Source organism: Dipteris shenzhenensis, chromosome 22, assembly GCF_047967505.1.
Source record: "Dipteris shenzhenensis isolate YYH24624 ecotype China chromosome 22, Dip_SZ_1.0, whole genome shotgun sequence".
In the NCBI taxonomy this organism is placed as follows: Eukaryota; Viridiplantae; Streptophyta; class Polypodiopsida; order Gleicheniales; family Dipteridaceae; genus Dipteris; species Dipteris shenzhenensis.
The window spans coordinates 51,767,296-51,783,068 of NC_141617.1; the positions used below are offsets into that span (position 1 = coordinate 51,767,296).

At 46.3% G+C, this 15,773-nt stretch overlaps 1 protein-coding gene across 3 annotated transcripts in view; it reads right to left on the reverse strand.

The window, feature by feature from the left end:
- LOC147888265 (nucleoporin (DUF3414)) overlaps positions 1 to 15,773 on the reverse strand; it is a 268,450-nt gene that overhangs the window by 149,381 nt on the left and 103,296 nt on the right. For all 3 annotated transcript variants that reach the window (XM_087393147.1, XM_087393148.1, XM_087393146.1), the window contains exon 13: positions 715 to 916. In XM_087393147.1, coding sequence (XP_087249273.1) covers positions 715 to 916 — 202 coding nt within the window. The remainder of the gene's footprint in view (positions 1 to 714; positions 917 to 15,773) is intronic.

Genomic DNA, 15,773 nt, shown 5'->3' on the forward strand with positions numbered 1-15,773 from the left:
AGTGTGTATAGTATAAAGCTATGGAGCTGACATTTGAATGCAAAGAACACATTTGCTTTTGGAAGGCGTCATATACCTGACACTACCCCACAGGAGCAGAGGAACTATCACTGTAAAGTTTAGCAAGAATAATCTAAGCCAAGTAAGGATTTTACACCCCAAGTAATTTGAAGCAGGCTTCCCAAAATATGAATGATTGCCTTTCACTTTTCTGTTACACGAAGGCTTCCAGTGACTGCCACTCAAGAAAACCAACTTCATGAAAATCTTCTTTCAGGCTCAAAGGCACATTTTACACAGTCCAGCCTACAAAACATTCCTACAGACAAGTTTTACCTAGAAGTTCCAAAAAGTGCCTACAAAACTAGCAAGCTATATCAAGGTATGCCAGCAGAATAGAGTTGAATGTAGCTACATTTACACCTAAATTCAAGTTATAGTTTTAGAGCACATATTAAATTGAGGCCCCAGCAAACTGCTCGTTTAGTCATGAGTTCTTAAGATAAGTGGCTGCACAAAGTAAGGTCCTGAAATTCTGTATAAAACTAGTCCGATCTGTATCCAAGTGCACAGTTGCTTTTACCAACTTCCAGAAAAAAAATTAAGGACATTGGTTTCATGTCAATTAAAGGCATCTTCAAAATTGCATGCAAATTTTAAATATACAACCAGCAGGCAAGAACATCTTGAGAGCTTGCTCAAGGAAATAAATACCTGCCAGCGAACAAGACTAGTATGTTCATCGATTTCCTGTACAATATGCCCATCCGTCCCAGCAGGGATTAGCAAACCTGGAGCACCCGGAACTTCCAACGGGACATTCGTATGTACAGTTTTACCACTAACTGTGAGACCTGTTTTCCTCTCATGCTGATATAAAGATGTAATTTCAACCATCCTGTACAGGAAGTCATACCTGGGAGGGGAGCAATCCTACAATCAGAGCATTTCCAAAAAGCAAGAGAAGGAAAACATTTAAGAAAAAGACCCTCAACTCCCTATTTTCTCATTTAAGCTCCCAGTTGACAGGAATTTGGATGGCATGACAAAATTGGGGTAGATTTGCCCATGCAAGGCCATGGAGGAGCCTTGCCAAATTCCTCAGTATCTTCCAGATACGTTAAGGCAATAAAAATGTAGAAGGAAAATGGAATAGTGCCAATTCAGATAATTAAGAAGCAAATTCGAGTAATATTCGTTCTGCCTGCTCTATTGTAACTTCTGTTGAGTTGTAAGTATTTGAAAAGTAACTCTAACTTCTCTAAATGAACCTTTCCATCTTTTCAACTAAAAACCCTGCAAGCTTTGCGAGTCAAGATGCTTCTTTTATTGGAATTTGAGACAACGAACTTCTATTGATTTGTCTGCTTTTGACAAGTAACTCTAACTTCTCTAGAAAGTCTATCCATCTTTTCCACTAAAACCCTGCAAGCTTTGCCAGTCAAGATGCTTCTTTTCTTGGACTTTGAGACAGTGAAACTGCAGCTATAGCACAACCTTGGCATCAGCACCCTTGCAAAGAAAACTAACAAACCTTATATTCATCACTGTGGACAAGGTAAGTTGATGGTTGAAGAAAATGACGATGAATGGAAGCAAAGAAACCTTGTTTCTGGACCAGTGTATGGGAGAAATGAGTCCCCAATGGTCTGTTATTGTCCCCCATGTCCTCATATGGGGTTCACAGTATGGGGTTCACAGATGTGGAGCTATCCAGCTTACTACAACACCCCCTCTGACAAACCCATTGGGGGCCAATACCTAAGCTTTGATGCAGATGCTCCATGAGCTCCAATGGAAAAGCTCTCAACAACAAGTCGAACGCATCCTCAAAAACTGGTCCATGACTCTGCAGCTCCTGCGCTTCGAGGCCCGGCTCCGTACAAGAAAATCATCCTTGAACACAAGTTCTTTCTGTGCAGCACCAACCGCTATTGTACCGCTGTTCTCGATCACAAACATGCCAACGTCTTCTTCCAACCCCAGTACCATCACCATGTTTATCCAGGAAGTCACCATCTTGTCCAAGTGTGAAGGCTATCACTCATTGACTATCCAGTTATCCCCCTCAAAAACTGACAGCCTGAAGTCTGCAACGCACCTTGCCTCGGGGGAGTGTTCAAACCTAAAAGCAAACCAACACCACCCATATCTTTGTCCTTGAAACCTCACACAATGAGATCCATGTGACTGCTCCACATAGATCTCGATTCAGGAATCCCTCCAGTTGTCTCTGAGGAAATACTTTAAATAATCAATCCTCCATGGCCACAATCATCCTCCTATCCTTCACATCCCAAGTCTCCACCTCAATAACATGTCCGCCTAGTCCTTCAGAATCAAAGCCTTTGTCGCCAACCCCGATGCCCATCTTGCAACAGGTGCCAAGAAACTCTTCAATAATAAGAAATCACCCTCTATTTGTATAAAAGGATTTTACCCTCCATTCTCCAACCAGCTCAGAATTCATGTACAAAACAAACCCCAATGCAACCTAGTAAAGTCACCAAAAAGTAAATTGAGAAAACATCTCCTTGAAACTGGTCTGGTGTTGCTTGCTGTTGCAGCAACCCAACTAGCTTTCAAAAGTACCCTCATCCTTGGTGTCCTTATGTAATCCTGCATACATGTTCCCCCCTGTGGACCAACCGTCATCAGGCAACATCTCTGATTGTGAACTTTCATCTTTGCTAGTGGTGTGGACTTGTCCTCAAGTCCCAAGACTAAGCAACACTTAAATCCCCCGTCACAAAGTCAAGATCTATGCAAAATCGACATCTGTGCAGCATCCTTCGATGTCTGTTATGAACACCATCACTCATAGGTCTGTAAACTCTATCTTAGTGAGACATAAAATCGTCGAAAAGAAAATGTTTCCTCTTTTACCATATTAGCCACTGTCGTGCTCTTAGGACCATCAACCTTCTTCTTCTTGCAATACTTACCAAAGTGTCCAGTCTTATCGAAATAAAAGCATTTTTTTCGTTTTCTTCATGCTCTCACCATCTAAAGACTCCTCGTCATCATTTGATGAATCCTTAACATTTTGTTCTTCTGTGACTTACTTTTTCCATGTTTATACTTGACCATATAAGCCTTGTCGTCACTATCGTTCCTGTCATTCTACTTCATCTAGGCCCCATCTTGAAGTGACAGCGATCCCAACTCCTCAAACGTGATTGACTTGGGCCGTTCTCCAGCGGTAAGAATTGTCACGAGCTCTCAGCAGCTCCTGGGAAGCTTGATGACCAGAAGCATACCTAGCTGGTTGCTATTAATTTCATGACCAACTCCTGCCAATTGATCCCCGAGAATCTTCAATTTCACAAAGACATCATGGGCTAACTCTTCTTCCCCTATCATCAGGGTGAACAATCGATTTTGGAGTGTGCCAATCCTCCATGTAATGATCATCTCTCAGACATCCTTCAGGATCTCCATGTCTTGTGTGTTATATCCACCAACTGGATATAGGGTATCCACCATCCTTCGTCGTCCTTGTAATCATGGAAAGTGCAACTCGATCCTTAAGTTTCCACTCCAGTCATCCTGATAATCATACAAAGTACAACTCAATCCTTTAGTTTCCCTCCTTGACACTCTCTGGATCTCCCAGAACTGTGACCTTCCCTGTGGCACCCACCACATCAAGAGGTTTTTTATCAAGCTATGCTGGCCCTTCTCCATCCCTTTGACCCCTTCCACGTGCAGATAGCTGGGCTGCATCTAGCCCCATGAAGCAGCCAAATTGCTGTCCATTGTCACTTTGAAATGAAAGGCAAATTTTTGCACATTTGTTGCGAGCACAATCTTTAAAACTCTGTTGTACTAACCTGCCCTTTGGGTAGAAAGAATAATTATACCATCATTTTTCCCAAATAGGAGCTTAGGATCTTCACAAAAATGTCCCACCAATACTGCCATGGAAAGACGTGATTGTGTAGCAACAAATGGACTCAAATGTTGTATAGACCAAGGGAGATTTGAAGTTCAACCACATACTAGCTTCCAAGAGCTTTCGAACTTCAAGTCTTTGAGTAAGCAAGGTAAAAAAATCGATGACCCCACTACCTGTCTACAATGTAAGGGTGGATTTTGTATATACCATAAGATTGGTCCTTTAATTTAATCGGACATATCACTCAACACTTGACCATGCTCACAAGCATAACACAACCGAGAGGGAAATAAAGAAAGGAACCAATTACTAGCGCGGGGAAAGATAACCCATGAATTACAATAACCTAGGTAGATTGGGGTCTGGGCACACTTACAATTTAAGACAATTCACAATCCTAGGTTTAGAAGATTGCCCCAAGGTGAGGACACCAATGTCTACGTATACTACTAAGGCCTCATTTGATGGGTGCCTTAAGGAAACCCAATTTAACGTGATTAAACCAATTGTGATTGCCTACTGGCACATTGGCCTCGACATAAGAAGGAACCACAAGATGCCAATTTGCATGGGGAGCATGTCAAAATGTCTACTGAAGTTCCCTTTCAGGTACATGCAAATGATGCAAAGTTCATTTGACACAATCAAAAATGGATGAGATTAGCGAGTGGCTTCGTATGGATCCTCACATGTTTCTTGAGCTCCCAATGTCTAGAAAAGAAGCAACCACAACAACCCTAGATGCAACTTTACCAGAGCCACTACCGCCAAGACCATCTTCTCCATTCTAAGCAGGCCAGTAGATATGGTCCCTTAGACAGCATACAAAGGACCCATCACATAGGTGGACACCCATTCTTTTCAGCCCTATATTTCCCTCCACTCAACAATGAGCTCTCCAAAGTCCACAGTTTTTCCCCTTCTCACTAACATGATATCATATGATATGATGCACCATGTACTCCCCCCCACAATGACATCCTGTTGTATATCTAGTTTTCATCGGTTTTGTAGATCTTAGTATCCATCTTGAGTTTGGATCCCTTTAGGCCTCACCCCCTCAGGATTTCTCGTTGTATCTAGTATTTCAAGAAAAGGAGAGACAACCTCCTAAGTGCGGAAGTCATTGCTACAATGATGACGTTTTGGCATGAAAATATGAGAGTTTCTCCAAATAGAAAGGACATCTGTAAGAAGCAGATGGGATGCAAGGTGTTTGAGGAACACATCATACACATGCTAGATACAACGCAGGTCAATGGTGCCTAAACCAGCTCGGCGGTTGTTTGTGATTGAGCTTTGGGATAATTTACTTGTTTCATTTCTTAAACAGATGTGTACTTGGACTTGTGGTAGTAGAGGATATGGAGCTTATGCAAATGGATGTCAAGACAGCTTTCTTGCATGGGGATCTGCATCAGGAAATTTACATGGTACAGCCAGAAGGTTTTGAAGAAAAGGGCAAAGGGTAATTGGTTTGCAACCTGAAAAAGAGTCTCTATGGCCTTAAGCAAGCGCCTAGAGAATAATATCAAAAGTTTGATGATGTTCTTCGGTCCCGGGGTTTCAAAAGAAGTGACAGCATTCCCCCTTCTATGACTCTTCCTCCATCCTCCCTCTCCCAAGACTTTTATCCCTTGTGAGACATCCCTCTATCTATCTCTCTCTCTCGCTCCCATTTACACTCATCACCAACCCTTTCCTCTTCCCCAATGCTCTTCTTGCATGATATCCCTCACAACTCATGCCCACCCTCAGACCCTTTGGTCTTTAAAATACTATAATAAAATTTCTTCCGTTCTTTTCTTTCTCACTACATTCTCACAATAAGTGCAAGCGAAAGTGCAGTAGTATGTCTTTTGTGCATTGTGCAGTTCATTTGTTCTTTTGTTTTATTGTCAACATGTTTGTCATAAGGACCTTTGGTTCTATGAGTATGGATGGCAAGTTAGATCGAACCAATTCACTCTAGGCCATGGCCAAGAATATCTTGGTTCGCCAACAAATTGTGAAACCTCTTTTCTAAAGATTAGCAAAGACCTCTTGATTCCACCATGGCCACTAGGGCACAGAAAAGGCCCTTATGAAGAACAACAAGTCTTGCAAGGGTTTAAATGAAGCTAGGATACTTTGACCAACATGCACCATGTGAAGATTAAAGCATGTGATTACGCTCCATAAAGAATCAAATGGGTTGAAGATCTAGGATTGTGACCCCATTATAGCTCGTCGGATGCTAGCCAAATGCTATATGTGCAGAGGTGTAGGAGATCCTCACTGATCACATCATCCACCTTGTGATAAGAGAGCCGAATGGTCAGGGCCCTCAATGTTATGGCATTCTGTCCATATCGAGTCCACTGCAAACCATTTGCATGTCCAAGCGTAGCACCTCCTCTGATCTCCCTCCATCGATAGTGTGAAAAAAAATTAGACTAGAAAAGGTAACTACACTGTCTTGTTGTCGTGGTGCCAAAGTCCCTAACTCTATGGACCACCTAGAAGGATGCATCAAGCTATAGAGGAGTGACCCTAAACTCTACTAGCAGAATTCATGTGGAATCGCTAGCTTGCTGCAGATCATCCATGTAAGAAGTAGAACCTATAGTATCTCAACTTGGGACCACACTGTCTCAAATAGATCTAGGTTCAGATAGGGACTTCCATGCATCTGGGTTGGGTGTACAAGAGAGCGAAGATAAGAGACTTGCTCGTAGGCTCTTGAAAATGGGATTGGAAGCACTGACACTGACCAGTCACGCTTGCATAGCTATGGTCTCATCGTGAAGATCAAGGTAGAAAAGAGAACTCCCAAGTACATATAAGATGCAACAACCTCCATTGGTGCCCCATCGAAAGTGAACTGCTCTAGATGGGCGCCTATCCAAGACACGTTGAAGATCATAACCTTGGTTTTCCCAAGGTTAACCTTCAAATCACGTGTCTCACAAAAAGTCTGAACTGCTCCCAAGTGTCATTGTAGACCCTCGGCTGATGAGAAGAGTAAAGCCACGTCATGTAAGCCATGTCACCTGCATATAAAAGAATCGAAATCAAAGATCCGGAGCTTGCTCCGCCTAGTGTCGTTCGTGAATGACTTGAGCTCATCAACGTATACACCAAACAAGGTCGGTGTGATAAAAAGCAACACTATTTGACCAGAATCATGCTCATGATCTCCTCTATCCACCCAATTTTTCTTGACTCTACCTAATAGCACCCTGATCAACATAAGCATATCAATGTATGGGCAATGTGTATGTTTAGAAAGATTGGAATCCTTGACCATGCAATGTATATGCTCAGACTTACATGTTTAGAAAGATTGTAAGTATTGGTAATGCGCTATATGAAATGCTCTGACTTGCATTCTTATAAATGTAAATACAACTTTGTAACATCAACACCCTACCTCCCCCCCAAATTTGCAAATCCCATCAACACACCCCCCAACATAAGGCTACAAAAATCCACCCAACAAAAGATCTTTTCTTTTGTGCCCCTTACAAGTAAGAGGCGTCACCAAACATCTTTGACGCCCCTTACCGTAAGGACCACGTTTCAAATCCACCTATGAGCATCTACACAGAAGCAAAGCTAGGACCAACTGAGCGTTGTGTGGGCATATGCGAATATCAAAAGGATGAGTTTGGAGATTAAGGACACATCTATGCCCATGCGCAAGAAGAGCCTCCCAAATCACCAACAAGCTCAAGCCATTGGCTGCAATGTCTTTCAACGTCTATATAGAAAAGACACTTGAAGCCCTTGTGACCTTGTGACCTTGCCAATGACCCACAAAATCACAAACGTATCCCCCCCCCCCCACCCCAAACACACACACACACAATTTTTTTTTTTTAGTGAAGGCTTTGATTGATTATATTACAAGAATAGTCACCTCAAAAAAGAGGCACTAGAAAATACATCAACTGAAGATCTTAGTATAAGCCAAATATAAATCCTAATCTATTTGGCGAGTCTGCAAGCAATCAAAGAAAGATTGCTGCAGAGAACGCTTAAAGAAAGCAAAGAAAGAAAAGTTGGGATCACTAAAGACTTTACAATTGCAGTCTGTCCATAAAGTCCAAAGTGCCCAATAGTGAACCCAACACACTTTTTTTTTTTGGGTAATATCCAGTGCATATATTTATATGATCATGAATTTACATGATGGGAGGTCTCCGAAATGGAGAGTATCCCAAAGATCAGAAACATAAAAAGAAAAGCTCTATGCAAGATGCCATGAGGGTGATAGTGAACCCAACACACACACACACACACACACACACAGAGAGACAAGCAATGTCACAAGATAGCTATTCTTATTCGCCACTCTTCGAATCATAGCCAGATGTCTTGACTATACTTAAACTCCAAAGAAACTAAACTATCCTCCTCATTTCTCCTTCAAAACTGCCCCATTTCCCACTCAAAGCCTCTGCCCAGCCCTGTTCCTTTGCCATAGCTAGGCCTTGCACCACGCCACAGCAGCGATCTGCACCACGCCATTTCCACCCTACATTGCCCATTCTGTCCCACGTTTGCTCGCCACTTTGTTTCACATTACTGCCCACCTGCTGGCTGTTTTGTCCCCCGCCAGTGCCTTAACCATTTTAGCCTTTTTTTTGCTCCTCATCTTTAGTCCCTACTACCCGCCTGCTGTGAACTGCTCTAGCCTGGCTCTGCAACTGACTTCCAGCCAAGTTCTTGACTTCTTGGCTCTGATTTCTTGGGTCAAGAAATTGTCGCATTGCTGTCTAATCCTCTGCATTGTCTCACTCAATTGGAAGGAGGGCAATGGGCGCTCGCCCCCCACGCAACTGAAGGGAAAAAGTCTAGTCAAGAAAACAGCCTCCAAAAGACAGCAATAATCATGGCAAAAGGAGAGAAAGGAGACAAAAAGGACGACAAACAGCCAAAGCATCTCAAGCAGCAACCGAAAGGAGAGCTCCAGGACATGAATAAGAGCAGCAGCTGCAAATCAATAGCATGGCTGTACAGAAAGAAGCCAACACAATTTCTGCCTAAGCAGTTTTAGCCTCAGCCGCAGCTTCAGCGTCGTCGTCATCACCATCTTCATTATGATCTTCGTCAACGTCATCACCATTTATGGAGATGGCAACACCATCGTTACCAGTCATTGAAACCAATATTGACATCAAGATTGATGTCGGCATCAGTGATGGCCTCAACATGTCCCCCAACCCGATTGCCACCGTACCTCTCTATGCATTCTATGCATCTCCACAAAACACCCCCTTCCTGTCACCCCTACCCCTCAACCACCCACCTTTCCCATCTACAGTAAGACTTACCACAGCTTCATTCCAGATGTCTCCCCGCCACTGTCAGTCCTGTGCCCCTATGTCTCTATCCCACTCAGCCCCCACACTAGGCCTACTCATATTTGTCACTCCACGCACAACCAAGTCCACCTGAAGCTTGGAAGCAGATCGTCATGCAGGTTCATTGCCTCCATGCAAGAGAGATGGAGCAGGACCTCCTCATACATAGCCTTGGTCAGGAGGTATTACAACTCCATAAGGAGGTGGCAGCCATAGCGACTGCACCGAGCAGTGGGCCAGCACTTGTTTTTGAAAAGCAGGCCTTTTGGAGGAGAGGGGGGGGTTGTACAAGTAATGGGCAGGCGGTCTAAGGATCCCATGCCTTCACCTTGCATATTACTGGCTTCTATGTCTCGCCAACACCTCCCAAAGCGGATCACACATCTCTCTTTTTTAGTATATCCATCACCTGCCTTATGATGCACACTATGACACCGCTCACGCACACTACATACACTTTGACCATAGCCTTACACCTGAGTACTCCGCATGCCTTTCCACTCTTCTCACATATATCTATGATATAACACACCTAGAGGATCAAGCCGCCCAAATAACCCGTTCTCTCTCCATAAGGCCGCTCTACACACTCTACTCACTCTACTCGCCTGCCACCTCTTGGCTCAGTAACCTGAAAAAGATGGTAAGATGATGTGTGTAAGGCTTTATACCATCGGCTCAAGTCTCACATTCAAGACTAAGCATCACCTTCCAAATAAGGCGGAGAGGATACGCGAGTATCCTTGTCTATTCCACCATTGTCTATTCCACCAAAAGGAGAAGGCAGCCTTCGTGTTAAAACAAGCAATTAATAAACATTATGCATGGTAGCAACTCTAAGGACATCTGGTGGGAAATTTATCCAGTGAGGAGCCCCATCTCTTTTCACGGACCCCACATTATGGTACTCCTACACGCATATGATGAATGACATCCCTCAGCTAGGGTCCCAAACTTACACCGTCCTACTTCTTGCACACTTTTCACAACCAATATTGTCAAACACGTAGCTTTGAAGCTATACAAAGCCAAGCAAAATATCACAAGGGACTACGAACTGAATTCATTGGATATCGAATAAATGCTATAGCCTCAATCTTAACAAAGCTTTTAACGAGGAGGTTCGGACCAATTTCCTCAAACCTGGACACTTAACATCATCTCTCCCATTCACAAGGCAGGGGATCCCTTGAGTACATGAATATTATGATAGGGCATGTCATGTCCAAGAGCTATCAATCAGTGCTCAACAGAGAGGTTAGCCAGTCTGTAGAGCTCCACAGACTCAAATAGAGGGATAGGCATGCTTCCAAGCTAACTATCAGTTGACATAGAGACCATCTGCTCAGGACACATAGGCGAGATCAGGAAGTACAGCCACACTCCACTCAGAGAATGATCATTGAGTTTTTCCAACCAGATAGCATGAACCAGAGGGCCCCAAAGAGACAATCGAGCCGAGGTCCAAAACGAGAGACACGACCAATGATTTGATGTCTGTGAAAAATCATCATTATCAAAGGCATTGACAAAAATGAAAGCTTTGCAAGAGGCAGCCGCACAATTAGCTCAAGTTTGGGGTTTTAGAGTAAAATCTGTCAACGCACTCAACGGCTTTCCTTTGAAATGAAGTTGAGCCCTCGATTCTGAGTTGCTTGAACCCCTAATTCAAATTGCAAATAGGCCAATCTTATTTTTGTCGAAACCTCATGACAAAAATAGCAATCTCAACTCGAGCTGCTGCTCCTCCCCGCTCCCTTGCTGCACCCTCTCCCTCAGCCCGTCCCTCCCTCTCTCCCTTGCCCTCAGCCCCTCCCTCTCCCTCAGCCGCTCCCTCCCTTCCCCTCCTCCCCTTCAGCCCGCCCCCTTTCTGCTCGCTTACTCTCCTTTCAGCCTGCTCCCCCTCTCAGCCTGCTCCCCCGCCCCCTCCCCTGCCTGCTCCCTCGCCCCCTCCCTGCTCCTCCGCCCCCTCCCTGCCTGCTCCCCCGCCCCCTCTCTGCCTCTCCGCCCCCTCCCTGCCTCTCAGCTTGCCCCCTGCTCCCCCGCCCCCTCCCTGCCTCTCCGCCCCCTCTCTGCCTCTCAGCCCGCCCCCTCCCTTCCCTCTCCTCCCCCTTCCCTTCACTCCCCGATCCCTCTCCTCCCCCTCTCAGCCTGCCTCGCCCCCTCCCTGCCCCTCCCTCTCCTTCCTCTCCCTCTCCTTCCTCTCCCTCTCCCTCTCCCTCTCCTTCCTCTCCTCTCCCTCTCAGCCCTCCCCCTCCCAGCCCGCCCCCTTCCAGCTTCTCCTTCCTCTCCCTTTCCTTTTCCTAGCCTGCCCCCTCCCTCCCTCTCAGCCTGCCCCTCTCCCCTTCAGCCTCTCAGCCTCTCCCCTTCACCCCTCCCCTTCTCTCCCCTTCCCCCTGCTCCCTCCTCGCCTCCTTTCCCTTTTTTCTGCCCCCCTTTTCTCCCGCAGCTTTTTTTGGAGCGGAAGGAGCCTTTAATTTGTTAGAGTCTGCCTCCTCACCTCGATTGGCGATGGATACTCCGTCAGCCAATCCTACTTCACCTCCACCGGCCGCGAAAACTATTACCTTTTCTAAACACGAGTTGCAGCAGCTCAAGAAGGATGTAGAGATTGAATGCTCTACCACGTTGCTAGCACGCATCTTCAGGTCTCACCCCTCCAGATCCCAAGCCAGAGACTGGATGCTTGCGGCTCTCCCCCCAGACCTCACTCCACGATTGTTAGATGTTTGTCTTCTGAGACGAGGTTTTTTCCAGGTTGTTTTTGACACTCCAGAGGCTGCGAGCACTATGCTCAAGGCTGAGTTTTTACACCTGGGACACAAGATCTTCTTTGAAGCCTTTCATATTGGTTTCGACCCAGTGGAGGCAGATAAGAAAATCTTCTCGCTCTTCATCAAATTCCCCGAGCTTCCCAAGGTTTACCATCGACTTCTTTCTGTTATTGATGAGCATTTTGGCGCAGTTGCTGAGATCCCACCCCTCCCTGGGTTGCCATTGACTGCAGCAGAGGAAACCAAGGCTGATGGGGTACCTAGAGTTAGGGTCCTTTGCAAGGATCCTAACCTCAAGATGGATCATGTTATGATCCAGCGCCCGGATGGTTCCTTTTTTCGCCAGACAGTAGAGATTTCAGGCAGACAGGACCAGTGCAGGATTTGGAGGACCTCTGGACACTTTGCTAGGGATTGCCCCAGGAAGAAGAAAAGGCCCAAGAAGCCCTCTGGTACAGCTACCGCCCCATGGCCTCGACAGGGGGGACAGGGGGGTGGTATAGGTCCAGCACTTGCTCCTCGGCCTCGACAGAGGGGTGGTACAGGTCCAGTACCTGCTCCTCGACCTTCGCATGGCGGTCCTCCTCAGATTGGTGATGGTACAGGTCCAGCACCTGCTCCTCAGCCTCGACAGGGGGGTGGTACAGGTCCTTCACCTGCTCCTCGACCCCCACCTACCTCAAGAGCACGCGACGCTCTCCAGTGGGTTCCGGCACGTGTGCAGATTCCTCCTTCAGTTCACGAGGGTACTTTAGTGGACTCTGCTTCACCTAGAGCTGTCCCTCCAGTCTCACCTTGCACAGTCCGAGACGCTGAAGCTTCGACCTCCTCCCCGGTTGCAGCTTCTTCCCTAAACTTTTGCTAGCATGAGACCCTAGGCATAGATTTATCCTTGACCACCATGAGATGGCATAAGACACAGGATAGAGAGCATTCCTCACTTCCTCCCTTGGATAGGGGGAAGGGGATAGCTTACACTATTGATCCTCTTCCCTCACAAGGGATCCTTCGCACTCCGGTAACTGGCTTGCTCCACAGGAACTCGTTTTCAACCTTAGCAGAGGGTTCAGATTTCCCAGAGAAGGAGTTTGTGCCCGCTACTTTTGGGGAGCTAGTGATTGGGTTTCCTATTGACAGGGCTTCTTCTTCAGGTGCCAGGGTTCTTTCCCGTGTTGATTTTCCGCCACTTGGTTCCATCCCTCCCTCCTCGAGCAGGAGGTCTTCCCCTGTTGAGGGGTTTGTTTCCGCCACTAGGTCGGGTAAGGTGTTCCACTCTACATCCTCCCGTCGATGAGGATTATTAGTTGGAACATACAGGGCCTAGGTGGCGTCCCACATCGCCGCCGTAGATAGCTGATCCGGGATCAGCTTCATCCAGGTGTTACTGGGGGTTCCATTGATATATTATTTATTCAAGAGCACAAGCTGGATACTAGAGATTGTGCCAAGTCAGGCAAGTTGCTTTCTGGCCATACTTTTTGGTCGCCTGCCTTGGGCACCAGGGGGGGCACTTCTATTTCAGTTTCGCAGTCGGTTCTCCCCTTAGTTGTCGGGCACGGAGTCATTATTCCCTCTAGAGCTCAGTGGATTATTCTTTTGATTGGAGGGCGTAAGGTTGGTTTCCTTAACCTGTATGCCTCCAACATTAGAGGCGAACGTGTCCTTATGTGGAAGACTTTGCTCTGCTGGTCCCCCATTGTGGATTCATGGGTGATTGGAGGTGACTTTAACATGGTCAAGTTACCGTCAGACAAAAAAGGGGGTAGAGAAGGCGGACTTCACTCTTTGGAGAGAGCAGCTTGGGATGCCTTCCTTTTTCACTTCTGTGGCAGAGATACATGGTGTGATGATGCCTTTCTTATTCAGCCACAGTCCCTCCTGTTCTCTTGGTCGAACAGGAGGCAGCAGATGCCTATTCATGCACGCATTGACAGATTCTATGTAGATGACTGGGCACTAGACAGAGGTGGATCGGTATGCATTGCTGCTACTTTCCTGTTGTGCTAGCTATCTCAGAGCCTCACTTGAGAGGCCAGTCCACCAGCATCAGGATTCCAGATGCCTTTTACACAGAGGAGGACCTTACAGAGGCAGCCCTGTAGATATGGGTTGCTCATGTCCAGGGTGGGCAGCCATATCCATCACATGTAGCCGCTGCCCTTTCTGGTATTAGCGACTTCTACCGGTCAGTTGCTTGTACCAGGAGACGAGATATTCTCAGACGTCAGATTGGTGTTCGCCAGCAGTTGGCAGCTTTGCAGAGGGAAGAGCAGAAACGGCCTTCAGATGCTTGGATTCAGAAGCGCCTTGCTGCAGCAAGGGCTCATCTGCAGTTATTGCTTGATCAGAGAGCAGAGTATGCCTTTCATGCACGGGAGTCCTTCTGGATTCAGATGGGTGGTAGAGCCAATAAACACTTTTTCTCTACTCTTGGCCCTAGACATAGTAGAGAGAGTGTATCCCAGCTTATTGACTCACATGGGGTTTTACAAACAGAGCCTGATGATGTCTTACGCATAGCTTCAGATTTCTATGCCACCCTTCTTACTGCTGATCCTGAGACACATGATAGAGAGGATGCTAGACAGGCTATTTGGCAGAGCATCCCTGTGTTGGTAAATCCGGGTATGCATGTTCTACTCGACGCACCTTTCACCAACACAGAGTTCAGGACTGCACTTTCAGCCCTTCACAAGGGCAAGTGCCCAGGTTCAGATGGCCTCACCCCGTCTTTTTTCATTGCATTTTGGGATATGATTGGAGACTATATTACTTCAGCCCTGCAGGCCATTTGGGACTCTGGCGAGATGCCTGGATCGCTTACAGAGGGTCTCATCCACCTTATCCCAAAAGGAGGTAGCAAAAATTTAGTGTCCCAGTGGAGGCCTATCACACTTCTGGGGACTTGTTACAACATTCTGGCCAAGGCTATCAGCCTCCGATTGCAGCCACTTCCCCCTGATCTCATTCATGACACTCAGACGGGATTTGTGCATGGCAGAAGCATTTTTTATAACATTTTTTCTTTCTGGGAAGCTTCAGAGTGGGCCATGCAGAGTGGCCAGAATCTTGCCATTCTACTTTTGGATTTTGAAAAAGCTTTACAGAGTAGATTGGAGTTTTTTGGAGGGCACCCTTCTACGCTTTGGCTTTACTGATGCTTGGATCAGAGGTGTTTCCTCTTTGTACAGATCATCCCACAGCCAGGTACTTATTGGTGGGGTAAGGGGTGAGAGATTTCAGATTTCGAGATCAGTCCATCAGGGATGCCCCCTTGCTCCTTTCCTTTTTTTGTTCGTGGCCGAAGCTATGAGTATCTATGTTAGATCTCAAGCTGACATCTTTGGGCTGAGACTTCCCATCAGAAGGAAAGAGGAGCTACTTGACAGTGAGTTGGCTGATGACACAGCAGTTTACTTGGATGCCACTCCACAGACGCTCACTTCTTTCAGGACAGCATTCGATTTATTTTGCTTGGCGGCAGGGGCACAGAGAAATTGGCATAAATCCAATGGCTTTTGGATCAGTGATGAGGACACTCCAGTTTGGGGGCTTGACATAGGATTCACTTGGGTTCAGAGGGGTGAGCCTATCAGGTATTTGGGCTGCCAGGTCGGCTTGGATATTTCTACCATGCAGCAGTTTGCTCCCGTTTTGGAGAGCATCAGAAGGAAGCTTCTTTTTTGGAGCTCAGCCAAGCTGGATCTTGCCTCTAGAGTTGTGGTGGTCAACCAGGTCCTCTTGGCCACAGCC